Below are 27,277 nucleotides of genomic sequence, written 5' to 3'. Positions count from 1 at the left end.
TGTTGACATGGTCGGCGAGGAGAAATAAGAAATCATTACCAAACCTCCCGGCGTGACCGGCGCTCGCCGGGGCAATCAGCGGAGTTACCAGAGCCCACTTTTCCAACCCAAACCCTGAAAACAGTCAGAAAAACGCGTGACCATCTGCTCCACCATCAAAATCTAATGAACCCACCTCAGTTAGCTTCTGATAACAATAAAAATGAAAGGAAAGAAGAAGAAAAGAGAATTCAGATTTGGACAGCTCCAAACGCGTTTGTTTGACTCCGCCGAGTTAGAGAGAGAGGCCGTTTTTTTCCGACCGTTAAAATGACCGTCTGTGCCCCCATCTGTGTTTCCCGGCAGTGTGTCTTCCACATCTCTGCTTATCCATCCCGCGTTAGAAGCGGAGGATTCGGTGCAGAAACGTCTCCGTGTCGGTCGGGTTTGGGTTTTCTGGGATTATGGAAGGAGTTTGTTGTTTTCAGGGAAAGATGCGACCTTTGTCCGGTTCCCGGTAAACTTGCTTGAAATTCTCTCCGTGCCTCTTCCATTTTTGATATCTTCCTCTTTGTTTTGCTAAATTTCTTTTTATCTTCTCGGAAAGTTTCTCCTGTTTTGCATCAAGTTCTTGCTATTGCTCTGGGACTATGGTTTGAATGCTCTTTGGGTGGCTCAAATCCGATGCCGGAGAGGGATTGCGGAGAAATTTGACTGTTGCTTCCGATGGGGAACGCATGTGTCGGGCCCAGCATCACAAAGAATGGGTTTTTCCAATCAGTTTCTGCCATTCTCTGGCGTGCCCGACCGCCGGAGGCCGTCCTCGCACATGCCAACGGCGAGCCCGTCTGTGACGAGTCCTCGGCGGCGCCGGCTAAAACAGCCGCTGTCGTCCAAAGCAAGCCTCCGGATCCAGTTAAGATCCAGGAAGAAGAAACAAAGCCTGCTGAACTTCCTCCTCAAGAAGAGGCAAAACCGGCAAAGGAGCCGCCGACACACAGGAAGCCGCACCATGTCAAGAGAGCCTCGAGCGCCGGCCTTCTGACGGATTCGGTATTGAGGCGTAAAACGGCGAATTTGAAGGATATTTATCGCATAATAAGGAAGCTCGGGCAGGGGCAGTTCGGAACTACGTATCTGTGTGTGGAGAAGGCAACTGGGAAGGAGTATGCTTGCAAGTGTATCTTGAAGAGGAAATTAACGACAGAAGATGATGTGGAGGATGTGAGGAGAGAAATCCAGATAATGCATCATTTATCAGGCCACCCGAATGTTATTTCCATCAAGGGTGCTTATGAAGATGCTGTGGCTGTTCATGTTGTCATGGAGTTGTGTGCAGGGGGTGAGCTATTTGATAGGATTATCCAGAAGGGGCATTACACAGAGAGAAAAGCAGCAGAGCTTGCACGAGTGATTGTGGGTGTTGTGGAAGTTTGCCATTCATTGGGGGTCATGCATCGTGATCTGAAGCCGGAGAATTTTCTGTTTGTCAACCAGACAGAGGAGGCACCTCTGACGACCATCGACTTTGGATTGTCGATTTTCTTTCAGCCAGGTACATTTATCTTTTCTCAATTTAAGTGTTTAGTTACTTCATTATACCTGCAAACTATAAAGTTCCAGGTGCACCTTCATATATATAGGCTTTGTTTCTGAAACTATTGTCATCTAGCCATATTGTTGCCTTAATGAAGGCCAACTACATCCATGATGCACATTGCTATGGTATTTTCTAATTACTTCAGAGACTTTTATTATGGTGCTAAAGAGGTTTGTTTGAAGCATGACAACATGAAACCCAAAAATAATGGCTCTTAGCTGTTAAGAGAGCTATCTAAAGAAACTCGGTGTGATAAAATGTATTCGATCCATATTAGTTGCTTTCATGTCATGAATTTTCGATCATAATTCGAAGGAGCTCTCTTTTAGTTATAGAGAACAGAATAGGTGCGCAATATGTCTATATGAAAATTATCATGAGTGATCAAGCATGTCAACCTTGGGATTTGAACAATTGATAGGAGGAAGTGAAGGAAATGCAGAAGGATTTTCAATTTGCTGTCTGCCTGACTGCTTCGTGTCAGTCATTTTGAAGGAATTTTCATGCATCAAGTGGCCACAGTTACTGCAAGACCAGAACAATGGAAATGGTTTAATAAAGCATAAGATTAATTTAACCATTGCAATGTTGTCATGTACCTATAGAAAATAGAAGAACTTATTGCTAATCTACTAAGGCATAGAAGTCTTACTTTTTGGATCTATTGAAATCCTGTCAATGATTGTGAATTATCATCATATGGTCTTATGATTGCTTGGACCACTAATTTGAAGTATTAGGACTCATGTTTTTCTTATGCTGACATAAAGAGGATTGGCTGCAGAATGAAATTGTCTTTGCAAAATAATAGTGTCCAATTATTGTGGAAACATGGTTAGGGGTCTCCATGATATGTGACCTCTGAGATGAGTTTTAGTACCTGCTGCTGAAAATTTTGGAAAATTCTTATGAAATAAACCCAAGGGCGGGGAATTGTACAGATATTAACGAGGTTTGTAAGGAAATTTTGTGTGAAATCAAGGGTCTAAACCTTGTAGATGTGGACCATAAAAGAGAATGCGAACTATAGGAAACAATGAAAATCGGTTATCTTTACCATATTGCTGATAAACAAATTTCTGCTTCAACATCAGTTGTGGCGTCCGCCTGTGAGATCTCTGATGTGACCATGTCCCTATTCCAGCAAACCCATGGATAAACCTACTGGCTATTTACAAAGTCCCGGTGTATCAAATTCTTAACGAAGGCGTACAGTTTCTTTTCAGGTTTCTAGTGTAACTGATGCCCTAGGGAAATGTTGTTATGACAATAGATTAGACAGATGGGGTGAATGCCTCTTTGCACTTCTTTGTTGATGTATAAAAAGAACAAGATTGGATGACCATGTAAGATGTTTTAGTTGCTGGTTTCACCATGTCAGATTGAGCACGGGGTTTGTCTGGTGATTGGTTGCCTCTGCATGAATTTCTGTATTACATGCACATGTTAATGCATTTTCAAACAGATTCCAGTTGCTCAAGCTATCCATTTGTAGCTCTAAGTATTTCCTTCTCTGAAACTTTTATAGTGACACTTCACCTATTTTTCTGTGGACATAAAATTGAACTAAGTTCTTTTGTTTTTTAGACATAGTACCACTATCCTGATTTCCTGTTTTAATAAGACTCTTCAGATAGAAAGAGATAATATATAACGTATAAATAATTTTGCATGAAGCTATTGAATTATTTCAGTGCAAATCTTTATATCGCCCTCAAATATTTTCCTTGATTTAGTCTAATTCCACGAGTTTGACCTATCATTTACTTATTTTCCTTCAAGACATTATAATACCTTTCTATATCTGATTAATAACCCCCTTTTGTTCTAATATTTCAGGAGAAATATTCACTGATGTCGTTGGTAGCCCTTATTATGTTGCACCTGAAGTCCTGAAAATGCAATATGGTCCAGAGGCAGATGTCTGGAGTGCTGGGGTAATAATTTACATCCTTCTTAGTGGTGTCCCTCCATTTTGGGCTGGTAAGAACTTTGGTCTTCATTAAACACTTAAGCCTATCTATACATCATTACGATCATCTTTGCAACTAATTATGATGCCTTTGATTTTTTGCATCAGAAACTGAGCAAGATATATTTGAAGAGGTTTTACATGGCAAACTTGACTTTCAGTCACATCCATGGCCTAGCATCTCAGCAAGTGCTAAAGATCTTGTAAGGAGAATGCTTGTTAGGGATCCCAAAAAGCGGTTGACTGCACATGATGTTTTGTGTAGGTTCTCAATCTAGTGTCATTGCTTCCATTTTGAGATCTTCACTGTGGTTTGAAACTCGTTCAAGTCTGTTTCCGGAGAAAATATTCATAATTACATAATATCCATTTGAGGAGCTCAATACAAGGAGCTCAATACAAAAAGAATAATGGATCATATCTAGTGGTGTAGCAAGAAATCATCACATACTTTAAACTTGGCAGGGTGACAATATGAACTAAATAATAAGCTTAAGCTTGGCTTTTGATCATGCAACGCTACCTACAAATGGTCAATTTGATCTATTATATTATGCAATTTTTGATGAAATTTCTGAACAGTTGTAAATGGAAGTTGCAAATAAAAGTGAATTTTATCTCTCTGAGGAAAAATATGATTGCTCAGCTTAGATTCATGTCACAGAGTTTATGATCTAAGATCATTCAAACTGTCATCTTTCTTGCAGGCCATCCTTGGGTTCAGGTTGATGGTGTTGCTCTCGATAAGCCTCTGGATTCTGCAGTTCTGTCTCGCTTGAAGCAATTCTCTGCAATGAACAAGCTTAAGAAGATGGCTCTCAGAGTAAGTTCTGGAATTCAGGAAGCTCATAAATTAAAGACGGTGTTAATTTGTGCAGTTCTTGGAAAATAATTATATATACCAACAACAGTGATTCTTATATGTGACCAACAAGTAATAAATGTTGGGCCTTTTATGAATATCTGATTATGCAAATTTATGTTGTATAGAGAAGGGGCAATATGCATTGTCATGCATGTCTAGACCCATATTTTCTAGTAAAACATTTTTGAAATCCTTTTCTTCTTAAATTGATTAAATACTCCTTGTGGATTATCAATGTTTTCTTACGATTATTGATATAGAAATTTGGTGGACACAATGATGCTTAAAGTCCTACGTACATTGTGAATTGGGTGATGCCCCAGTAATCACTCCCCCTCCTCTCCTTGGAGCTTGTTCTGGGTTTGAGTTTTCGGTGGTGCATCTCTAAGTATTTGGAGTTGGTAATTTACTATCTTCCCTTCCTTTCTCAATCGAGAAAAAAATGGGTCCTAAAAACATTTTGATTTCTAGTGTTCCATGTTTCTCATTCCAGGGCTATGGCCACTCCTCTCCTCACACCTCTTCATACACATCTGCTGCAGTCATGTACTCCAGTCTACCTTCCCCTTCTTCCACCTTTACATCCAGAATTGCATGTTCCTCTCAACCTACATTCTCTCCATCTTTGCCTTATTTTGGTATGCTTATTGCATTCTATGCCTCCTTTCCACCTTCACCCCTTCCTCATCTCATCGCTGCCCCCTCCTTTGTCTAAGAAAGTTGGACTTTAGAAAGTGTAAGGTTAAGCACTGCTGGTGCCAACTAACAGAAGGAATGGAGGTTGTTATATTGGAAAAGGAAATGGGAAGAGTGTTAGCAAACTTGAAGTGGGAGTGAGCTGGCGAGAATGAGGTCCTTGCCATTGGGAAAGAAGGAAAGAGTGTAACAAGGTGTAAATTAGCAAATGGCAGGATTTCAAGATTCAGGTTTCTTGTGAAATCTCATTTGTTGTTATTTGATCTTTTATTGGCTCAAACTTGACATGCTTGGCACCAGGGAATGCCGAACCGGGCCGAACAGCTCGGTTTAGGCATTACTGAGCCTACCCAGTGCGAAACCGGATCGGGTCGGCAATCCTATTCGGTTCCGGACGAAACTGCGATTGGATCGCTAGAATCGGTCCTCTACCGACCGGAACCGACCGGAATCGGTCAATTCAGTGCCGACTCGGTGCGAACCGGCCAGTTTGCACCAAGTCAACCCGGTTTCAAACCGAGTTGGGTATGGCATTATTGCCACTGCCACTTAAGGCCTTTTGGCGTTCGAAAGGCCCGAGAAGGCCTTACAAATGCAATTTGAAAGCGGCTTCGCCATTTTTTCTTTTCCAAAAATCCACAAACAACACTGATTTAAGCTATCAGAAGGAAGATTCAAGGCTAACTAAGGTGTGCTTCCTCTCTCCTATCTTCTTTCCTTCTTTTTTGAGGGTTGGCTTGAAAAAATAGTTCAAAAATTGTAAAATAAGAAAAGACGGGCTCTTCAAGATCATTCAAAAGGACACGATGCAACTGCAGATGATCTCGCACGTGGAGTAGGATCCATAGACGTATCAGGTTTCGAGTCGTATATTGGATCCTATTATCCGCAGCCACATACAACCTATGATCTATATGTAAATGGATATGGATATGGTATGTCTGAGGCATCTTCTGGTGCTACTACCCTACGCAGCCTGGAGCGTTTTATGGATCGAAGTTTGCTGCCGACATATTCATATGGGCCCCTCCACTGTCGTATTATCAACTAAAGGACACTTCTCAGAGCTAGAGCTCCAACGAGAGATCCGAGAGTGCTTATAATTTGGTACATGTTCCTTATAGAATGAACATACAAGACTACGCCTCTTGGTTAGATAGGTAGGCTGATGTGCCTCCTGACTATGCTAATGATTCGGATATCTACAAGAGGTATCGCCACTCGATTCAATTTTAGGTATCAGTATGTATGTTGAATTTTAAATATATATAATTGATTATATAATTTTTTTTTAATTTTTACGTCATTACTGGGTTTGAAGATATTTTACGTTGTTCATTTTATGATTTGTATCATTTTAAAGTAATAAGATGCATCATCTAGGTTTAACCAGAATTTTAAAAAAATAAAAAAAATCAAAAAAATATCAAATTAGACTTAAATTTATTGAAAAAGTTAAAAAAGAGTAATTACCAATTATTTTTTTTGAAAACTCCAAAAAACAATTGGGGGTGGCGGTCCGTGAACCAATACACCCTACCGGTTCGGTATAGTACCGAACCGTACCGGACATCGACCGGTATGCCCTCTTGGCACCATCAAATTACTTCGATAATCTATACACAAATGTTGCCCCCCTACTTTTGAAGAAGTCAATGTTCTCTTGTTTGAGCTTTGTGTTGCTTTTTGATGTCTTCATAAACTGTGAAAATTATCTCTTTGCTTCATATATTGTTTTAAAGTGTCATAAAAGCTGGTTGGTTTTGCAAACATGGAAATAGTTTGCATCAGTTAGTTCAGCCCCTATACTGAAATGTATGAGTAAACTTGTTAACCTATACTCCACCTGCCTTACTTATGGGGTACTTGAAGTCCTGATCTATGCCTGACTTGCCTAGTTGATATATTTGACATATTGTTTCCGCATTATATTCTTTTTGCCACCTTTACCTCTTAGTTAAGGGCATCACTACTGTATTACTATATTCTTTAAAGTTTTTTGGCAATACAAGTCCCGGAAAAGAAATACGTATGATTATTTATGGCACTACTTATGGTGGTATTAATAAAAATTTATAATTTCCATGAAATGTATCATAAAAAAGTACATACATGCTCCACTGACTACTATGCCTTACGACTTCACCAATGGTTCAAATCACTATGTGGTGCAACATGTACTTGATAATTGCAAATGTTGCACCCCCTCTTAGTAATTCTATTTCTTCTAGTAATTATATCAACTAACCATGTATGTAAAATTTGTTATGTTCTGTTTCCTTTTCATTGTTGCTTTACTATTTTTAATGGTTTACACCTATCTTCAAAATCTAGCATTGTCTACCGCCTGCTTTTATTATTACAATAAACATCTAATTTCTACTCCATGTACTTGATTCAGTGAGCATGCCTCATAAATTTTAATAATTCGTAGCGCATGCACTCTGCTATAATCATCATTTCACATTGTTCTCTTTTCTCACTTTTTTTTAAAAAAATTGTATAGGTTATTGCTGAAAGCCTCTCAGAGGATGAAATTGCTGGCCTCAAGGAGATGTTTAAGATGATAGACACAGACAATAGCGGACAGATCACTTTTGAAGAACTCAAGGCTGGATTGAAAAGAGTGGGTGCTAACCTTAAAGAGTCAGAAATTTATGCACTTATGCAGGCGGTAAGTGTCAACTTAAATTCATTGGAATTAGAATTGTTGCATGTTTGATAGTTAATGTTTTTTTTTCTCTAGTGAGAAGTAACCAACTATAGCTCATAAATCTGTATTTTGTATGCCAAATCTCGTTAAGAAGAGGCTGAACAGAAAACAAAAATGGTAATGGGATTACCTGGTTTATTGTATCGAAACTTTTATATTTGTCTAGCATCCCTGCTTTGAATATGTATTAAGATTCTCGTTAATACGTAAAAAGGCTGGATTCTCTTATTTGTGATCTTTTGACTCTTCTATATATCCCTTGGAGTCTATTCTTCATCTTTTCTTTCCAAGCATGGTTGATGCTTGAAGAAGGCAGTGGAGGCAGTGAAGCTACTTCATCCACAGGAATGCTAGTGTTGATACCAAAGACTAAATTTGATCTGCTTATGATGAAAGTAGATGGTGATTAAAGGTAGACTTGGACGGCTACCTGAAACTCATTCCCAGGCTTAAACAAAACACATTTAATTTGTTTTGGCTATTAAGGAAGATGATTTGTTGGAAATATGGGTTGTTCTTAACTTACCTATATGGTCTGCTTTCATCAAAGCTCCAGAATGAGTTATAGATTCTTAGTGTCTAGATGTATCATGCATGGATCAGTGTGTCAAAAAGAACAAATATACTGTTCTACAATATTAATGCTAGCATGAATCCTCAATATGAAAACAAGATGTTAATAATATACTATTGAACACTAAAGATGACTTGATTTTAGTACTGACGCACCTGATTTCTAGTGTTGAAGTATCCTTTGTGCTAGCCAACCCCAAGTGGTTGGGAAAAAGCTAGATGGTTGTGGTTATAAGTATCTTTTGAACTTTGAAGTATATAAGCACCCTAGATTTAATTATTAGTTAGATGCATATGTATATGTTGATAGATGTAACGTTGTAACTACAACAAGCATTTTAAACCATACTTTAACAACAAAGAGACATCAAGGTAACATAGGAAATATAATTTTACCCAAAAGAATTGTTTGATTAAACCTTAATACATGGTCTGTGTATTCTGTTGTCCTGATTACACCATATTAGTGAAGTGATAACAATTGATAATAACTGACACAGGATAAATGTTAGCATCCAAGATACCTCAGGATGAGGCATGGAAGTAACAGTCTATTCATTCTAAATATGGACAATTGTAGTTAGTGAAACCATGGCTTCATATGGTAAAATGTCACACTTTTGGGTAAGCCCTTCTAAGTTTTGATGGAGAATGAGTTTTATTTGATTTGTTTCATCTGTGGATAGTCACTGCTCATTCTCAAAATACTCATTATATCTGAGAGAGTGCACCAGTATAATATTCTACTCGTCATCTTTTATAATTTCTCTCCTATGCAAATTGCAGGCGGATGTTGATAACAGTGGTACAATTGATTATGGCGAGTTTATTGCTGCCACTTTACATATGAACAAGATTGAAAGGGAGGATCACTTATTTGCTGCCTTCTCATATTTTGACAAAGATGGGAGTGGTTACATAACTCAAGATGAGCTGCAGCAGGCTTGCGAAGAGTTTGGTATAGAAGATGTCCGACTAGAAGAAATGATCAGAGAAGTGGATCAAGACAATGTAATTTTTTTACTCTCACATCTATTTTAATTGAAATCTTTAATCTGTATTAAGGAAAATGATGTGCTCATCTTAGTTGTTTTTTATTTTTTTATTTTGCAGGATGGATGCATAGATTATAATGAATTTGTTGCAATGATGCAAAAAGGAAATGCTGGCTTTGGCAAGAAAGGGTTGCAAAATAGTTTCAGCATTGGTTTTAGGGAGGCTCCAAGGCTTGGTTAACTAGATAGTGAGAAGGTCTTCATTCTTTTTCTTTAATCATTGTTTATAGATTTAACATAGGTTTGAAATCGCGCTCCAGCTGTAGAGATCCAGGGTGCCCTCAGAATTGGAAAATATGGCAGAGGTAGGTTCTGTAAGCTGAATCTGAAAAATGAATAGTGGTGCATGATGTTTCTCTTGTTGTTTAGATGGTCTTATGGTCAGCTGTAGCTGTTTTCTGCTGCTCTTACCAGGCTACTTTAGCATGAAGTATTTCATCATTTTGTTATTATATGTATCTCTATGATTGTTGGTTACTGGTCATATTTGCTTATATTTTTTGGTCAGATGAATTCTCATGCAAGGTTTATAATTTTTCTTATTTATAATCCACTACAGATTAGCGATGAAATTTCATTTTTCAAGGCACATGGATTACAGTGGCAGCTGATTCCTACTAAGCGTCCTTGGTAACCTCTTTGCTGTGTTTAGGCTTGAAAGTGGAGTCGCTTGAGTAAAGAAGTGGATTTCTTAGAAAAGATCAGGACTTAATTATGTAATACAAATGGCTGAAACACTTGACAAGGAGTATTAACAAACCAAAATAATTACCTAGCAAATTTCAGAATATTACCTAGAATGCAAATCTTCAAACTTTACACAGATTGTTGTCTATTTATTTTCATTGCGTGATTCTGCAATGAACTCTAGGTGTTTCTCATGATAATTAACAACTAATCCCTTCTGAACAATGGTATGTTGGATGCATGAACCATGCAGCAATAATATTCCTCCACAGATCCAGTGATAAAAGTTGAAAGAGGAAATGTACAACTCGATGCATATTCAAATATTATCTCATTTCATTACAATCTTGCAACTAGAATAAGTTCCTTGGGCATTAATGACATATATGAAGCAGCTCACATTAGCTAAAATAAATTAGTAGACTTATTAATCATCCATAGGGCTTGTAGGGGAGCGGCTCAGCCTTCCTTTTTTAAATTATGTTAAAAATTTAATTCGTAGTTATAGTCCTGATATTTCTTGCCTTCTTGCAAGAAAAATCTCTGAGAATTTTTTCCCTAGAATTCAGAGATTCATTGCTCATCTATGGAATTTCTTTGTTGTGCCTGCAAAGGTTTTATCTGGTGGCATTATTGTTATATGAAGGAAGGATCTGGGTAATGCAAACTTTATATGCAAACAAACAAGTAGTCTTCGGTAATATATCTCAACCTATATATCCTTCATGGATTCTTATTATTGTGTATGCTAGCACAAATATTGTGGAAAAGAGGATAATATGGGAAGATACCTTTAATGAACTTGCTATGGGTATACCTATGGCTCTAACTAGAGAATTTAATGGTAATACATGTGCTAATGACAAAAAGGGGGCAAGGCCTTTCATATTCACAGAAATGTTACAGAATTTTAAAAATTCCTTCAATCCAATGGTCTAACTGAACTGGATTTTGAGGGTCCTAATTACACCTAGTGCAACAATAGAATGGGTCTTGCTCATGTTTGGGAAAGATCGAGTGTTTGCCTCAAGCAAGTGAAGGGACCTCTTTCCTGAATCTAAGTTGCATCATTTGGCTTGTTATGCATCTGATCGCTAGTCTATTTTACTTATTGCCATGGATAAGTTTCTTAATAATACTAATCTTTTTCATTTTGAAAAATTCTAGTCATCTTGCAAAGAAATACAAGTAGTCTGACAAGCTTGGATATGCTGTGGCAATTCTTCTCCATGTATCGAGGTACCTTTGTTGCTCAAGAACGCCACAGAAGCCCTCAAGAGATGGGACAGAGAATATATTGGCAAAATTTTCAAGAAGGGAGTGATAATAATGAAATCCTTGATCTATATATTGAGGTTGCTCAAAATAGGGGTCTTAATCATTAGGAGCACATGAAATTATTGAAATTACTTCGGCTATAAAACAAGAATTTTTGCATGCAGGAAATTTTTTTGGAGGCAAAAATCTAGAATCCAGTGGCTCGAAGATGGTGATCCCAACGCTCAATTCTTCAATTGGTATACCATTCTGCGAAATTGAAGGAATAGAATGACAATGATAAGAGCACTTGATGGACAAATGGTGGAAGAAGATGATGAGATTAGACGGACCCTTATGTATGATTTCAGCAAAAAAGGGACTGTAAACCAATGCATAGATGAGATCTGGATGCGTCCAGTCTCCTTGAAGATCAGTGATGATTAGAATGGGAGGCTAATCTCAGCAGTTACATTGGAGGAGATTGAGCATGCAATAAAAAGTATGCACTCGGATAAGGCTCCTAGTTCTGATGGCTTTCAACTACTATTCCTTAAGGAGTTTTGACCTATCATAGAAAATGAGATAATCCTTGCTATTAAATATTTTTTCAGAACTACTTTTATGCCTTTTTCGTGGAAGGAAACGTTTAAAACCTTCATCCCAAATAAACAAAATCCAGTGCCACTGAATGATTACAGACCAGCTAATCTTTGTTATCCACTAAAAAAAATTGTGACTAAAAAAAATCTAGTAAATAGAATGAAATCAATCATTCCATCCTTGATACCTGATGCTCAAGGAGCCTTTGCTCATGATCTCAATATTTCTGATAATATTTTATTAGCCTAGGAAATAATGCATTCATTGGAGAAGGCTTATACTAGGAAAAGGTTGATGGTACATGGAAAGGGTTTATGATAGAGTTAAATGAGATTGTTTATTTGCAATCCTCTCTCATTTTGGCTTTCATGACAGATTGATCTTTTTTGGATTAAGGCTTGCGTTACTGCTCCCAGATTCTGATAATATTTTATCAGCATAGGAAATAATGCATTCATTGGAGAAGGCTTATACTAGGAAAAGGTTAATGGTACTTAAGGTAGACATGGAAAGGGTTTATAGAGTTAAATGTGATTATTTATTTGCCGTCTTCACTTATTTTGGCATTCATGACAGATTGATCTTTTGGATTAAGGCTTGCATTACTGCTCCCAGATTCTCTGTCTTGGTCAATGGATCTCCATCGAGCTAGTTTCTTCAATGTTAGGACTTGGACAAGGATGCTCCTTATCATCCTTCTTGTTTTTTATGTTCTGAAATGCTTTCAAGGACTCCTTAACAAGCTACTGAAAGTGGTATGCTTAGGAGCTATAAATTAGTAGAGAGGGGCCTAATTTTTCATATTGCATTTGCGGATGATTGTCTATTGGCGGATAGGGCAAGAAAAAAAGATTGCTTGTGTCTCAAGAGAATTATTGATTTATACTGTACCTACCATGGGCAAAGTGTCAACTTAACTAAATCACATCTCTCTTTCAGTCCCTCCACTCCTATGTGTGTTAAAGCAAAAATCAGAAGTATCTTGCAAATCCTCGTCAAAGTAAGGGTGTGGACATATCTAGGAGTGCCTTGATCTGGTTGCAAACTTTTTGCAGCTGAGTATTATCCGATAATGAAAAAAATTAATGCCAAACTTGACAATTAGAAATGGAAGGCTTTGTCCTTTGCTGGCAGGATGACCTTGCTACAATCTGTGCTCTCCTCTATTCCAATATATTTCATGTCAAGTTGCAATGTTCCTCAATTTGTTTTGATTAGAATGGAAAAGTATTTCAAAGCATTCCTACAAGGGCACTTGGTTGATAGAAAGGTGCTGCACCTTGGAACATTGTGTCTTCCTAGATCGGATGGGGACCTAGGTCTTCAACTTTTAAGCATCAGGCAAAAGGCATTTATGTGTAGGATTGCTAGCCATTCTCAGCCTAACTCCTTTATGGGCTAAAGTGGAATGTGCTAGGTACCACTTTCCCAAATCTTGGAATACCTACAATATACCTTGTGGATGTTCCAATATTTGGAGAAGAATATGCTTGAATGCTACTATCCTTTAGCACCAGAGATGCCTCGGAACCGATCACGACTCATATGAAAGGCCGGCCAACCAAAGCTCACCACAAAGCCTACAGACTGCCAACTAGAGCCCGCCATGTGGCATGCTTAGAAGTGCACGGCTGAATTCAAATTTCAAAGACTCCCTACAGCTAGCGACACGTCGGCTAAAATCTCGAGCAGCCTTTAAGATCATGCAAGGCAAAAGGGAAGACATGATCCGCGTGCGAAACACTCGCACCTTATTCTCGGAACTTGCAGAGGCTTGCCAAACCTGGCCAACCGACGTGCCCGAATTCTAGGGCGACAGGCTCTTGCCTTCGCCTATACAATCCACACTCCGAGGGATCATCTAAGTAAGTGCTCAGGTGCCCTGATAGACTGCTGACAACCTCCTTTGTTCCCTGAGTATCGTTCTGACTTAGGCATTGAAAGGTCCCACGTTGAACACACTCTAGCAAGAAGACTTCATTATCTTTGTTGTTTTAGGTTGGAGCTCGATTGCGGATTAGGATCATGATTACAACCATCCACCTTGAGTCGAAGCCTTGCACGACACAAGTAGCATATGGCCGAGCCCTCCAGCACCTCTCCCACTTAGCGCCCGAGACAGGCCGGGCCTTAGCGGCAACAGATTTGAGCTAGAGGAAGGATCAAAGATCCCATTATAGGAGGTCTCATCTATAAAAAGAAAATAACCTGTTATCATGAAGTCTCCAAAGGCACAACCTATTGACCCTAAAGGATTTATTTTGATTATGCAAAATAGTTGACTATAAAGTTGATTAATCTATTGCTTTGAGTTTAATTCATTAATTTTAAAAATCAAAGAAGAAAGCCTTTAGCTACTCTCAAAAGAAGATTATCTATCTAAAGCTCCAGAGCCATTACGTAGTGTTCTATTTTTTGATTTTGTTAGCCGCATTCACACCCGTAGTGTGTGAGCCGCCGTTGCACCAAAAAAAAAAACAAACATTCCTTGGAAGCTCATATATAAAACATTCCCAGCCTAACTCCTTTATGGGCTAAAGTGGAATGTGCTGCCCCCCGAAGTCGAGGAGCTGTCGATATTAGGATCCATGGCCGTTCGGGAGCATCTTTTTCTTCTCGGTTGAGCTCGGTTTGAGGGTCGTCCGGCAAGGTGGACTCCACCAAGAAGTCGGCGAGCGCTTGAGCTTTAATCGCCGGACTAGGGCGGTACCCAAGATCAAATTTTTTGAGCTCAACTGCCCATTTGGCAATCCTTCCAGCTCGATGACCGCTGCAAAATTTGCCGTATAGGTTGGTCGGTCAGCACTGCTATGGTGTGCGCCTGAAAGTATGGTCGAAGCCTACGGGCCGAGGTGACGAGTGCGTAGGTTGTTTTCTCTAACTTGGAATATCTAGTCTCCGCATCTCGCAGGATTCGGTTAGTATAGAATATGGGCTTCTGGCATTTGTCTTCTTCTCGGACTAGTACCGAGCTTATTGCGGTTGGAGAGACTGTAAGATACAGGTAGAGAACCTCCCCACACTAGGGCTTTGTAAGCAGAGGAGGAGAGGTGAGATAGCGTCCGAGCTCTTCAAAGGCTTGCTGGCACTCCTCGGACCATACAAAATCCTTTGGCTTCTTGAGGATCTTGAAGAACGGGAGTGTATTTATTGAGATTTTGGGAAGGAGACCTCGAGCGAACCGGGCTCCTAAGCCGAGGAGGATTCTTCTCGCGCTGGGGGATCTGATCCTTGGGCGGAAGCGTTCCTCGTGGCGCTTCTTCTGCATTTTAGTAGGCCGCTTGGCTGCCTCGCGCCGAGAGGCCATGGATTCCTCAGCCTTGGCGTACTTTCGAGCTCAAGCCAACACTTCTGCAAAGTCGGCAGGGAAGCTTTTCTCGATGGAGAAGTGGAACTTGTAGGACCAAGCTCCAATCTTCAACGCCGACATGGCGATGGACTGGTCGAGATCGCGAACCTCCTATGTGGCCAAGGTAAAGCAATCGATATAGCCTTTCAGGGATTCTCTTTTTCTCTGCTTGATGGCGAAGAGGGAGTCTGAGATCCGACACTGACGCCGGCTGGCAGCAAAGTGGGTGGCAAGCTGCCTGCCTAGCTACTCGAAGGAAAGGAATGAGCTGGGCTTCAACCCAGAGAATCAAAGGTGAGCTGCCTTGCGAAGAGTTGCTGGAAAGGCCCTGCAAAGTAGGACGTCTGTAGCCCCTTGGAGTGTCATAAGAGCCTTGTAGCTCTCCAGATGATCCAAAGGATCGGATGAGCCGTCATATGGCTCTATTGCAGCATCTTGAACCTTTGGGAGATTGGCTCATCAGCTCCTCGTCGAGGAAACGGAAACAAAGACTCGGTTATGAAGTCAACGTCGACGTCGCACTTCGGAGCTTGTTCTCGAAGCATTTGAATTTGTCGCTCCAACTCCTCGATTTTTTTGTTGAGCTTGGGGGGGTGTCGTTGCATGTGGTTGACGGGGCCTCTCCGGCCCTTGGTCGATGCTACAGGCATCCCGTCATGGGGCGGACCCTGTCGCTGATAGTTGCTCCTGTGATCGGGGTGTTGGGCTTCAATGCAGGCTCTCAAGGCGGTGGCTGCGCGACGAGCCACTTGGCTTGGGGATCAAGCTCGATGGAAGCTTCAATGGTGGCGAGGCTCCCTTTCGTCGTTCATCGTGCGTTGCCTAGCAGGAGAACAACGCCGCGGGTGACGTCCAATGGACTTACGTCCGCGAAAAGGGGGTGCAGACTGGACCTCGCCTCGCTGCAGGCCTTGGACGGCCGCAGTCAATGTTTGGACCTGCTGAAGGAGCAGATCAAACTGCTCTGGCTAGACCTGAGAAATCTGGTCCGCTGGTGCAAGAGCTGCAGGGGGTGGACTTTGAAGCAAGTTGCCGGGTGTTGGTACCCAGCTACTTGATGCATTTGGAGCTCTGTAACTCCTTAACCTCATGATCACGACTTAGGCCCTTCCTCTAGCGCCAAATATTGTTCAAATTTAGCTCGAGGGTGACCACACCGGGAGAGTCGAGGGAGCTGCCGGCTGGAGTAAAAGAGAGAGCCACTTTCTGCGCGATGGTGTGCCTGCACAAAGCCTCACCAGTAGTTCCAGTGAGGGTCCTCCAACGCTCAAGTTAGGGTGGATCTTAGTTGGTCCAAAAATTCCTGTAGTGTTACATGATGAGGCTATTTATAGTCCTCGTAGAGGTGTCCAAGTGGCAGAGGTATGGCCCGTCCTCATCATGGGAGGAGATGGATTTTAGACAGATGGCGTGCAGCTAGAGCTTGCTTGACGCGCATGGCGTAGGTTGTTCCTATGAACGGTAAGACGTTGATGGGTGTGACGGGGTATGGCTGGAGCAACATGGCGTTGTCCTTGACTGTTGTTGGCCAGCAAGCAAAGCATGGCACGGTGATGTTGTAATGCACGGCCACGTAGGCAAGCGTGGGCACACATGTAGATACGGTCGTGGGCGAGGCCAAGCTCGATGAGGGGTCGCATCGTGTACTCGGCGAGGTCGGCTTGGCGGGTGCTGAGGTCGGCCTAGCTTCTCCGATTTCGAGGTTTGCTCGATAGAGCGCCCTGAGCTCAAGGGTCGGGGCACGTTGTTAGATGAGGCGCCCCGAACTTGGCCGAGGCTTATCGTTGAATATTAAGGGCGCCCCGAGCTTGGATTGGGGCATGTCGGCGAATATAAAGGCACCCCGACTCAGCTAGAGCGCGTCGGCGAATATAAGAGGCGCCCCGAGCTCGGTTGGGGCGCATTGGCGACAATAAAGGGCACCTCGAGCTCGAGTCGGGGCGTGTCCGCGAATGTAAAAACGCCCCGAGCTTGAGTTGAGGCATGTCGGCGAATGTAAAGGCGAATATAAGGGGCGCATCAGCAAGTAGTCCTGCAGTTGAAGAAGCTCTTGGACTCGCAGCTGACACAATAGGGCATTCCGAGCTCGGGCCCAGAACATCATTATAAGCATCAGAAGAGGTTGCTGCAGGTCGTAGCAGCGGAGAGATCCGGCCGAGGTCAATTGAGCCTTCGGCGGAGTCCAAGATTAGGCTGGTTCTGAGCGGGACCGAGGTCCTGCCTGGTTGGTGTCGGCGTCTGCTCGGCCGGGATGGGATGATCCCTTGCCCTGAGTAGGACGATCTATTTTGCCCCCCATCAAGCCCTAATCTTGTTACCCAAATCCAAGTTGACCCAGTTTAGAGACCTTGAACCGCTCCGGTACCCGAGCAGTTGACCAACCTGTTGCCCAAGAAGACAACCCAAGAGGGGGGGTGAATTGGATTTTAAGTAATAATTGCAAATTAAAAACTTAATGAGTAACTAATTAAACTTTATTGCAAGTGGATTAATTAGTTTACCATATGCAGTGGATGAGGGGAATGGGAGAGACAATTAAACAATCACAAACACAAGAGATTTTATAGTGGTTCGGAGCTAACCCTTGCTCCTACGTCCACTCCCCAAGCTTCACTTGGGAGTTCACTATAATCCCTCGGATTACAGCCGGTTGTTTTACAAGCTCACAACCCAACTTGTTGTTTTACGAGATCACAACGAACTCGGTCGATTTTCACAGGCTCATCGACTAGAACCACCCGATTATTTTTCCGGGATCACAATCGAACCCTTACACCGTTGGTTTTAACCTCGGCTCACCAACAAACCTCTACAACCTTGATTCAATCCCCTGATTGAATCAAGTAACAAGAAAACAGTTTGTAAAGAGTACAGGAAAAGCTTCTTAACAAGCAAATATGAACAATATAAATAATGTAGAGTTAGAAGCCCTCAAACAAATTTTGGAAGAGGAAGAAGGGGCTTCTCGAACTCTGAGTCTCCTCTTTGAATGCACTGGTGGTCTGATGTCAGAGGAGAGCCTTGAATGCGAGGAAGACGTTTGGAGGATGGACTTCAATGCACTTCTTCCTTCTTTCTCTTGTATTAACTCTTGAAAGGCTTTGGTAGGTGGAAATTCCTTTTGCTTTGAATGGAGTCTCTCTTTCTTGCTCTATTACTGTTCACTCTGGCTATTTAAGCAATCCCCATCGAAAACTAACCGTTAGACACACTTTTAGAGCCGTTCTGCACAATCTGCAACTCCTGACAAAGTGTCCGTTGGGATTGGAGTCGACTCGCTCGATCTGGAGTCGACTCGGCTGTTGCTGGAGTCGACTCATGCTTTACTGGAGACGACTCGCCCACTGTTCAAAATTTGAAATAAAGTGCTGTCCCGTTCTGGAGTCGACTCGGCTAAACCTGGAGTCGACTCGCCAATGTCCGGAGATGATTCTCCCTTCTGGAGACGACTCGTTCTTCAGGAATCCAAAGATCTTTCTTTCGGGTTTACTTCCTCGAGTCGACTCGGATTCTCTTGGAGTCGACTCGGCTCTCAGAGCCAGAAAAACTGGTCTTCTGTCTTTGGAGTTGAACTGCCTCGGAGTCGACTCGGACTTTGCTGGAGTCGACTCGGCTCTCAGACACCGAAAAACTGGTCTTCTGTCTTTGGAGTTGAACTGCCTCGGAGTCGACTCGGACTTTGCTGGAGTCGACTCAGCTCTCAGACACCGAAGTTGGCTCTCTGACTTTTAGTCTTGCATTCCTCTGAGAGTCGACTCTTGCTTCTTTAGGAGTCGACTCGCCAACCGTCGGAGTCGACTCAAGTTCTTCTGGAGTCGACTCGAGTTCTTCTGGAGTCGATTCGGCTCTCAGAGTCCAAAACAACTTCTCTGTCAATCTGTCTGTTACTCCTTGGAGTCGACTCGCACTTTGCTAAAGTCGACTCGGCAAGCATCGGAGTCGACTCGAATTCTTCAGGAGTCAACTCGGTGATAGGGTCTGAGATTCATCTTTCTGTCTTGCTGTTTGTTCTCAGTCGGAGTCGACTCGTAATGTGCCGGAGTCGACTCGAGTCTGTGCCAGAACGTCTGAAACACTTGGAGTCGACTCGAAATCTTCCGGAGTCGACTCTAGTTCCAGACTTTGGTTCAAACTGAGTTCCATACTTAGCCAAAATGTATTGAACCAAAGCTAGAGATAATTAAACATAAATTCACAAATATTTGGCTGAAACACTAGATTGAATTCATTAGTATAACATAAGATATACTCAAATGCTTTGAGCTCATCAAAATCAAATAGGGTTATAATCAATCACTCCACACAACCATTGCTTCAGCCCCAGCTAGATTTGACTACTTTTGATCTTTATCTGACCCATTGAATCCTTCTGGCTCGAACTAACCTGAGTAGTCGGGCACTCTCACTCGACCAACCTAATCTAGAAGCATGAGATAGTAGTGTTTAATTTTGATTCCTGGAATGATATTAAAATTAATAATATTTTAATGATATTAAACAAGTGTATTTGACACATTTGTCTGAAGTGAGATTTAAAACAAAAAGGGATAAATAACATAATACTTCAAAGTGTATTTTCCAAATTTTTGGTAAAATTAATAATTAGTTGATTAAATTCTGATATTTTGTTTTGTACTTAGTAAAATGGGTCAGGAATATTAATAATCATTTTAAAATTATGTATGTGTTATGAAATCTGAAAAATATGACTGGGCAAGTTATCTCTTTTGTATGTATGTATTCTCAGCATGGCTATAATATGGCCCCGCCAATGGGAATTATTCATTGGCCATCAACTTATAATCTGTAAGAAACCAATTTCAGCACCGCACCACCAGTAATTAAAATAGTGGTATTTGGATATCATTGCCACCGGTGGTTAATAATAGTGGTTTTCGGCACTTTATGCAACCCATGCTACTGGGTTACGTCGCCATAGCCTATTGATGTTAGGATCCTAGTATCAGTTTTTATAAAAATGCTTAATAAATTTTTAAAAAAATATATTTATTTGTGATTTATTTTTCAGTCATTATTTTGTATTTTAATTAAATATCTGTCATACTTTGTCCCCACTCTGGGGTATTATATTGCTTATTGGGCTAATGTAGCTTATTATCATATTTTCTCTGTTTTTCAGATCTAGAGGCATGATCACACAGGACTCGGGTGTGCGCTAGATTTTCTGAAGATTCTTCGGTTGTTGATATCTTAGTTAGATTAGTTAGATTTTTTTTACCACATGCTACTTTGAAACTACTGTAAGAACTTTTTGAATAAATTAATGTTTAAATAAATTTTAAGGATCTATCATTGCTTTGATATGATCCATTGCCATGCCTGCCTGTACGGTCCGCCGTACAAACATACAGCGCCTGTCGCACTCCGGGTTCAGGGCGTGACAAAAGGAAATCTATAGTAGCCTTTTGAGGATAGCATATTGCTATTGATAATGCTGCCCATATAATTTTACATACTACCCTTATAATTATTCGTGCATCTTGATCAACATCACTTCTTAGCAAGCAAATTATGGTTCATAAGAATGCTGCAACATGTACATTTCTCAAAAAAGAATACTGAAATATGTTGGTAAAACATAAAAATAAAAGACTAGATTTCTGTAAATGTACTAGTTTCAGATCATGCTCTTCTATTTTAAGGGTGTGAGCTATTATAAAGGGGGCAATATCATATGCACATATCAGAGCAAGATATTGGGCTTCAAACAATTCAACTTGATCATTGTCGAAACTTCTCATGTCATAAGCTGGCTACAATTAGTGTGCTGGATGGGCTTTGTATATGGTGCATAAATAAAAATATAAATATGCAGAATTAACAGCCATGCTATGTGCAAAATGCACTCTAAAGTTGGATGAATAAACTATGTATAGATTGCATTGATTAATGAGTATTTAAAAAATGAGCTTATTGTGCTCAACCGGTTCTGAATTATCGATCGAGTTCTGCTATAACCTTCCAACTTCCCCACATTGTTACAATATTACATAAAGATGCAGCAATTTGCTTCAACAATTGCTATAATTCTTCTTCATATTTTTCTACATCCCCAAAATTCTCAGTTTTAGGCTTTATGTCTCCATTCCCTACAGAACTTCACAATGGGGCTCTAGCAACCCCATAAACAGTCAAATTGTACAGAAGTAACAATTTAATTTTGCAGAATCAACGTGGATCAATGGAAAAGTCATGTGAGCACAAAAACAGAGATTTCTTCCAGCAACAAAACAGAGCACAAAAAGCATACCTACAGAATATCTTATCAAATACCCCAAAATACAAAATAAAAGCAAAATATTTCGGTTCTATCTATCAAACCGTAACATAATTCCTTGCAAGTCATGCAGAACTCGGTTTTATTTGAACAAAAATCCTTAATATATGTGCATAAATAATATGGGGGTGAGATCTCTCCAATTAATCCTTCTAAATGTATATACCCTTTAAACTAAGCCTTCTATGCGTTGCAAAACAAAGATGAACCTTCCAAGCATCTCTATAGGGAAAGAAAAACTTGGTTCAGAGATCCGATACCTTTTGGTTAGATTTGGAGGCAGAAGCATGGTGAGGAGGTAATCATGCTGCAGGAGGTACATGGGGGCAGCAGCTTGGGTTCCAAATTTATGATCTAGCGATTGACGATACTCCCCTGATCCCGGAGCGGAAGCGTTGATCAGCGAGCAAAAGGGTTCCTGATTGACGAGGAGGAGCAGTTGTGGGCTGTGTGAAGTCGGAGAGGAAAAGCTGTGGAAGAGTGGAGTTCTCACTATCGGCAAGCGGAAGACCTTGCAATTGACATCATGGAGGTATGGGGCACTGTATGAGGTTGGAGAGGAAAAGCTAGGGATCGAAAGAAGCAGAGTTCTCTCGGATCTCAAGGTAAATTAATTAAGCCGGCTACCCTCTCTCTCACTAAAACACTCATCTAAGGATTGGAATACCAAATCTCTTCCCTCTAAAATCAGAACTTGAAATGATAGGCGCGCGAGGACCGGGGTTTCTAATAAAAAGAAGGAAACCATTGCCCATCGCCAGCGTAAGCCTACCATATATGGCTGTTCTATTGTGATGTGCGTGTATGGATGGTTAGCTTCTGAGCATCACAACATTAAGACCGTTAATTCCAACAGAACAAACAAATATATTGGATAAAATTTTAATTTACCGACACTTTTTATATGTGCTGGTAAAACAATGTTGCTGTTTCAGCAAATTGTTGCAATGTTGATTATCGGAAAAATATCAGCTCAATTGATAATTAATTTATTTTATTATTTATCTTCTTTGTAACTATAAAAATAGCAGCCGAAAAGGAGTGTCAGAGGATTTGGATTGATTCGGATTCCCTAACATAAGACATGGTATAAGTAAAAAGAGCAATTAAATATCTTTATGATCGGATGAATTGAGAGCAACAGTTTATGAGATAATCTTGTATTTTCTAATCTCTAATATTTTATAGTGAAACTTTTGCATTGTCATAGGCCGAACTATATAAATATTATATATTTTTGTTCTTTTCTTTTTTTTATTTTATTATTCTCTCTTTTTGTTGCAATTACAGCAGGTTTTGCAAGTAACATTGTAGTAGGTGTTTGAATAGTTATTAGAGATTATTTAGGTTACTTGGGAGGGCCTGTGTGTAGCTATATTCAAATTTAAAGCATGTCAGGTTTGGTTGCAACGTAATTGGATTAAAGTGATATCTTCAATTAATGGTTCAGATGCTAGTCTGCCTCAATTTTTAATCCTTTTTTAAGAGATATATTGCAGATGGGGGTAACATAGGCTTTTAAGGCTACTCATATCTATAGGAAAATTGGTTGGCATTGTCACGTCAATTTGATGATGCGTACTAGATAGGAGTGCAAATGGGTCGGACTAAATTATGAGTGAACCCGACCCAATTCGATTTCTTATTCAAATTCTAATATTAGATCCAAACCCAACTCAATACAGATCGGATCGAAATGGATCCACAGACTCAACAGGTCATTCGGATCGAATCGAGTCTATGTATAATTTGGACCCAATAAAAAAAAAAATCGAATTCAGTTCGGATCCTAGTCAGGTCATGCTATAATTCATAATAAAGAAGCATCATTCGCTACTTTAAAATTAAACCTTTTATCTAAATTTTTTTTACCAAAATAAACAAATTTAACACATTTTAGAATATATACTATTTTAGTTTAAATATAATATTATTTTGAAATATATACTAGCAGCACTCTTTCACTGCTTCCATAAACATACCTCATACCTAGCTAGCTAGTCTGACTGAAGCATCTCCCTCGCATGATATCTGCACCCTCCGTCCATGCACGTGACCTGGCGTACTCATGTACACCGTTCCTAATTAGATGCACAAACAGGAGCCTCACAGCCCAAGGCCAATATACGCACGTACCAAGTGCAGGCCCCTCCTTTATTTGGGAGAGCAGGCTTAAAGCGGGAGGGAAGGAAAGCAAACCGTACGGAGATCTACTTTCTTCCTCCATGGGCAGCCGCGTCCATTGTTTGCAAGACCAAGCCAACCCACCATTCCATCCCATCTGCACCCAACAACCAGCTTAATCCCCCATTAAACCCCGCGGCTGCAGCCCGGCCAACCCCCCTGGCTCCCCACCGCTAAGCTCGCCAAAAGAGACGGTAAAATCCATTCATCCTCCCATGCGGCCTACAGGCACTGCAGGCCCAACATAAATAATTCGGATTATCGGATCAAATGGTTAGAAAAACGATTTCAAATTAATTCAAAAAACAAGAAATCAGATTGAATCGAGATTCAATAAACTCAAACCTAAACCGAAAAATAAAATAGGCCTAATTTGCAATCCCGACTCACCCTAAGGGTCCTTAAATATAGGTTGAATCGGATCTAAATGGATTGGGTCGGATCAAAGGTCAAACCGACCCATTTGCAGCCTTTAGTGCTGGATGGATGCTCAGGCGCCAGGCCAGTTGGCTCATTTGCTAAGAGATGATGCCTATGAATCCACTTATTCCTGGTCTTAATTTGACGCCTCTTTTGTAGAAAACAAATGTAAAAAGCAGCAGAATATAGCTAGGGTAGAACATAGGTGATTTCACATCATATGGTGCAAGAAGAATTTATCTATGAACGTTCATGATTCTTGCCAATTGACAACCCACAAAAACATTTATATACAAAAACATACAAAACCCCTTTTTAATCATCCTTCGTGTTATTACGGGAAGAATTTGCAACAGGGTAGCACCTTTCTTTTCCATGTGAATTAGCTTCCGTTTGATGCACCTTTACCTATTGGCAGGTGGTGAAACGAGCCAGCTGACCCAAAGCCCCCAGCATTTTGCACCCAAGTTCCAACAACTTCCCTGCATTGCAAAAAAAACAAATTTATACCTCCACTTAAAACAAATAACTATTCATCTACTCTACCGACAGCTAATAATTCCGAAGAAAAAAATAACTTGTACCAAAAAAAAAAAAATAATGAAAAAATCATAAATAGTAAAAGAAGAAAATGGTAACAAATGAACAAAGATAGCAAGAAAAGGCGCACAGGATAAATACCCTCCACCATATATATATACACAAACACAGCACCACCGACACAAGCATATGCGTTACCAACCCTAATTAACACCTTATTACATGTAATTCACTAAACTCACCAATTAAACCCCAGGTTACAATCACCTGAGAGCAACACCAAATCTCACGATCTAATCGAATAATCTCGTCCATACGTTTCCCGGTCAATCAAAATCGTGAAAGTCTCAATTTTCAGACAAATAGTAATTAAGAAAATATCAAAATGTTGGCCGGAGTATTCCAATATCCACCGCCAAGCCAAACCTCTTGCGGGTTGAATCTTACGCACGAAAAAAGGATTCACCTTCCTTCGCGCGAATCCACCGTTGGATCGTGCAATTGCCGCTTTGAAGTCTGTGCTGAGTGCTTTAAAAGTTGTGCATAATGCGATCCAACGGTTGACGTGACCAAAGAACATCAATCATTCTTTCTCGACACAACCCGAACCCATCCCAACAAACCGCATAAATAATTGTACAAAAATTCATCATAGTAATAATAATAGTAGTAATAGTAAATGGTAATAATGATAGTTGCTGACCTCTCCTTGGCTTGGCGGCCTTGACGTTGCTCCTGACGGCTGCCGGCGCGACGGCGGCGTGAGTCTCCTCCTCCGGCGGAAAAAGAACGGCGTCGATCCCCTGGACGGAGATCCGGCCGTCGGTGTAGATATCCGGGTCGAAGAGATATGCGGAGCCCTGTCCCTGGCCAAACTTGACAGAGCCGTCGGCCTCCCGCGCCACCACCTTGTGGGGGAGACGGAGCGTGTCGTAACGCACCTTCCCGAAACGCCTCACCGCATTGTACATGCTCTCCTCCGTCTGATACTCCGGGATCAGGTGGTAGTACACAATCTGCTCCGGTGCTCCAGGTTCGCTCAGCTGATCTGCCGTCAGTTTGGCCATCGCCTCGTCGTTGGGAGCGAGGACGGTGAGGACGTAGCCCTCCGAGACCAAACGCCCCATCTCCGTCGCTAACGACGTTAGATTTACCAGAATGTCGGCGAGCTCGTTGTAGCCGCCGTAGAGGAGGAGGGTTTGGATGAAGTCCTTGACCTGGCTCTCGCCGTCGAACCAGTGCTTGCCGGAGCCGGGGCCGGGGGCGGGAGCGGGGGCGAGGGCGGGGCCGGGGGCTATGGCGTCGTAAATGGGGAGGGCCGGCGGAGAGCCGGCAGGGGCGGGCGGGGCGAGCTTCTTGAGGCGGTGGGTGCGGGGGTCCACCTCGGGCGCTCCAACGGGGAGGACGGCGGAGATGGAGGCCAGGCTGCGGCGGCGGTTGAAGTCCTCCTGAACAGATCGGGGGACGAGGAGGCGCTCGATGCCGTGGATCACGCCGTCCGGGCGGACCACCGCGTCCGGGTGGACCACGGCGGCAAGGTCTACCAGCTTAGCCGCGCCGCCGCCGGAGAGGTGGACGTGGTCGGCGGAAAGTGTGCGGTGGCGGGCAGATTCGAATGTCGGCCAGGAATCGGAGCCGATCCGGGAGGGGATCACGTGGAATAAGATCAAAGTCTGGAGGGATTTGAGATTCCGGGGTTCGAGGAGGAATCGCTTGAACTCGGGTTCGAGATCGCGCTCGAGGGCTTCGTTGCGGGGGGCGAAGATGGTGACGTTGTGGCGGCCGACGGCGTCCTCGAGTGTCTGGAGGAGAAGGGCCTTCTCGACGAGCTCGGCGAGCTCGGTGTAGTGGGAGTCGAGGAGGGCGACGAGGATGGAGTTGGAGTTGATCTGGCCGGAGCCGTTTGATGGCAATGTGGGACGGTAGACGGAGTTCTCCGGCAATGCGGAGGGGATGCCGGCGACGGAGAACAGTAGAACGAAAAAGAGGATCGTCGGAGAGCCGCCATAGACCTGGGAATCCATGACGCCGGGGAGGGAGAAGAACACAAAAGCCTTCTACTGCTACCTCTCTCTCTCTCTTTTGCTAGGGTATCCGTGTTTGGTGAGGAAAGTGAGAAGGGGAAAGGTAAAGTGGAAGTGAGCAAGACTCTTTTACCCTCCTACTTGCTAGGTTTAGAAGTAACTTTCTTCTGACGACTAACTAGCCAGGTTTGCAAGTAACCTTCTTCTGACGACCAGTTTGGTTGGCAGAAAGAGAAAAAAACAAAAAAATAAAAAATACTTTATATTAAAAAAATAAAAAATAATAAATAGTTTTTTTATAAAATAAATTTTTAATATTTTATTAAAAATTTATATAGAACATAGAAAAGTCTATTTTTTATTGGTTAAGAATTAGGATGAATTATTGTTTTTCAAAAGGACTCTCTTGCTTTTTAAATAGAATTGAATAAATTTTTTTTTTATTTAAAGCATGACAGACAT

At 41.6% G+C, this 27,277-nt stretch overlaps 2 protein-coding genes and 1 long non-coding RNA gene across 5 annotated transcripts; 1 reads left to right on the top strand and 2 right to left on the bottom strand.

The window, feature by feature from the left end:
- LOC103713516 (calcium-dependent protein kinase 10-like) lies at positions 1-20,613 on the top strand. 3 transcript variants are annotated; one of them, XR_001879812.3, is made up of 8 exons: positions 1-1,534; positions 3,419-3,562; positions 3,660-3,812; positions 4,259-4,374; positions 7,619-7,786; positions 9,185-9,409; positions 9,512-9,758; positions 20,490-20,613. XR_001879812.3 is itself a non-coding variant. In XM_008800475.4 (8 exons), the coding sequence occupies exons 2-8, from the start codon at positions 706-708 to the stop codon at positions 9,632-9,634; spliced, it is 1,758 nt and encodes a 585-aa protein (XP_008798697.1). In that variant the 5' UTR covers positions 1-496; positions 587-705; the 3' UTR covers positions 9,635-9,966. The 3 variants fall into 3 exon arrangements, 2 of the variants coding, with proteins under 2 accessions (XP_008798697.1, XP_038972306.1); XM_008800475.4 differs by lacking the exon at positions 20,490-20,613 and having other exon boundaries at positions 1-496; positions 587-1,534; positions 9,512-9,966; XM_039116378.1 differs by lacking the exon at positions 20,490-20,613 and having other exon boundaries at positions 9,512-9,966.
- Positions 4,154-22,541, bottom strand: LOC120104731. Its single transcript, XR_005507091.1, has 2 exons — positions 21,908-22,541; positions 4,154-4,353 (listed from the first exon to the last, which is right to left on the bottom strand). It is a non-coding gene; the product is annotated as an uncharacterized LOC120104731 (long non-coding RNA).
- A 1,900-nt stretch (positions 22,542-24,441) lies between these two features.
- LOC103713515 (fasciclin-like arabinogalactan protein 17) lies at positions 24,442-26,922 on the bottom strand. Its single transcript, XM_008800473.4, has 2 exons — positions 25,495-26,922; positions 24,442-24,733 (listed from the first exon to the last, which is right to left on the bottom strand). The coding sequence occupies exons 1-2, from the start codon at positions 26,813-26,815 to the stop codon at positions 24,660-24,662; spliced, it is 1,395 nt and encodes a 464-aa protein (XP_008798695.2). The 5' UTR covers positions 26,816-26,922; the 3' UTR covers positions 24,442-24,659.
- Between the last annotated feature and the right edge of the window lie 355 nt (positions 26,923-27,277).

The sequence above is a fragment of the Phoenix dactylifera genome, unplaced genomic scaffold, assembly GCF_009389715.1.
Source record: "Phoenix dactylifera cultivar Barhee BC4 unplaced genomic scaffold, palm_55x_up_171113_PBpolish2nd_filt_p 000089F, whole genome shotgun sequence".
Classification (NCBI taxonomy): domain Eukaryota; kingdom Viridiplantae; phylum Streptophyta; class Magnoliopsida; order Arecales; family Arecaceae; genus Phoenix; species Phoenix dactylifera.
The sequence above is the reverse complement of the archived record's forward strand: the minus strand, read 5'-3'. Positions and strand labels throughout refer to the sequence as shown.

Bases quoted from the DNA above. Each gene is read 5' to 3' on its own strand.
- LOC103713515 (XM_008800473.4), bottom strand. From the start codon at position 26,815: ATGGATTCCCAGGTCTATGGCGGCTCTCCGACGATCCTCTTTTTCGTT. The intron at 24,734-25,494 runs GTCAGCAACTAT...TTTGCAATGCAG, and splicing joins GGCCGCCAAGCCAAGGAGAG to GGAAGTTGTTGGAACTTGGG.
- LOC103713516 (XM_008800475.4), top strand. From the start codon at position 706: ATGGGGAACGCATGTGTCGGGCCCAGCATCACAAAGAATGGGTTTTTC. The intron at 3,563-3,659 runs GTAAGAACTTTG...TTTTTGCATCAG, and splicing joins TGTCCCTCCATTTTGGGCTG to AAACTGAGCAAGATATATTT. The intron at 4,375-7,618 runs GTAAGTTCTGGA...AAAATTGTATAG, and splicing joins TTAAGAAGATGGCTCTCAGA to GTTATTGCTGAAAGCCTCTC.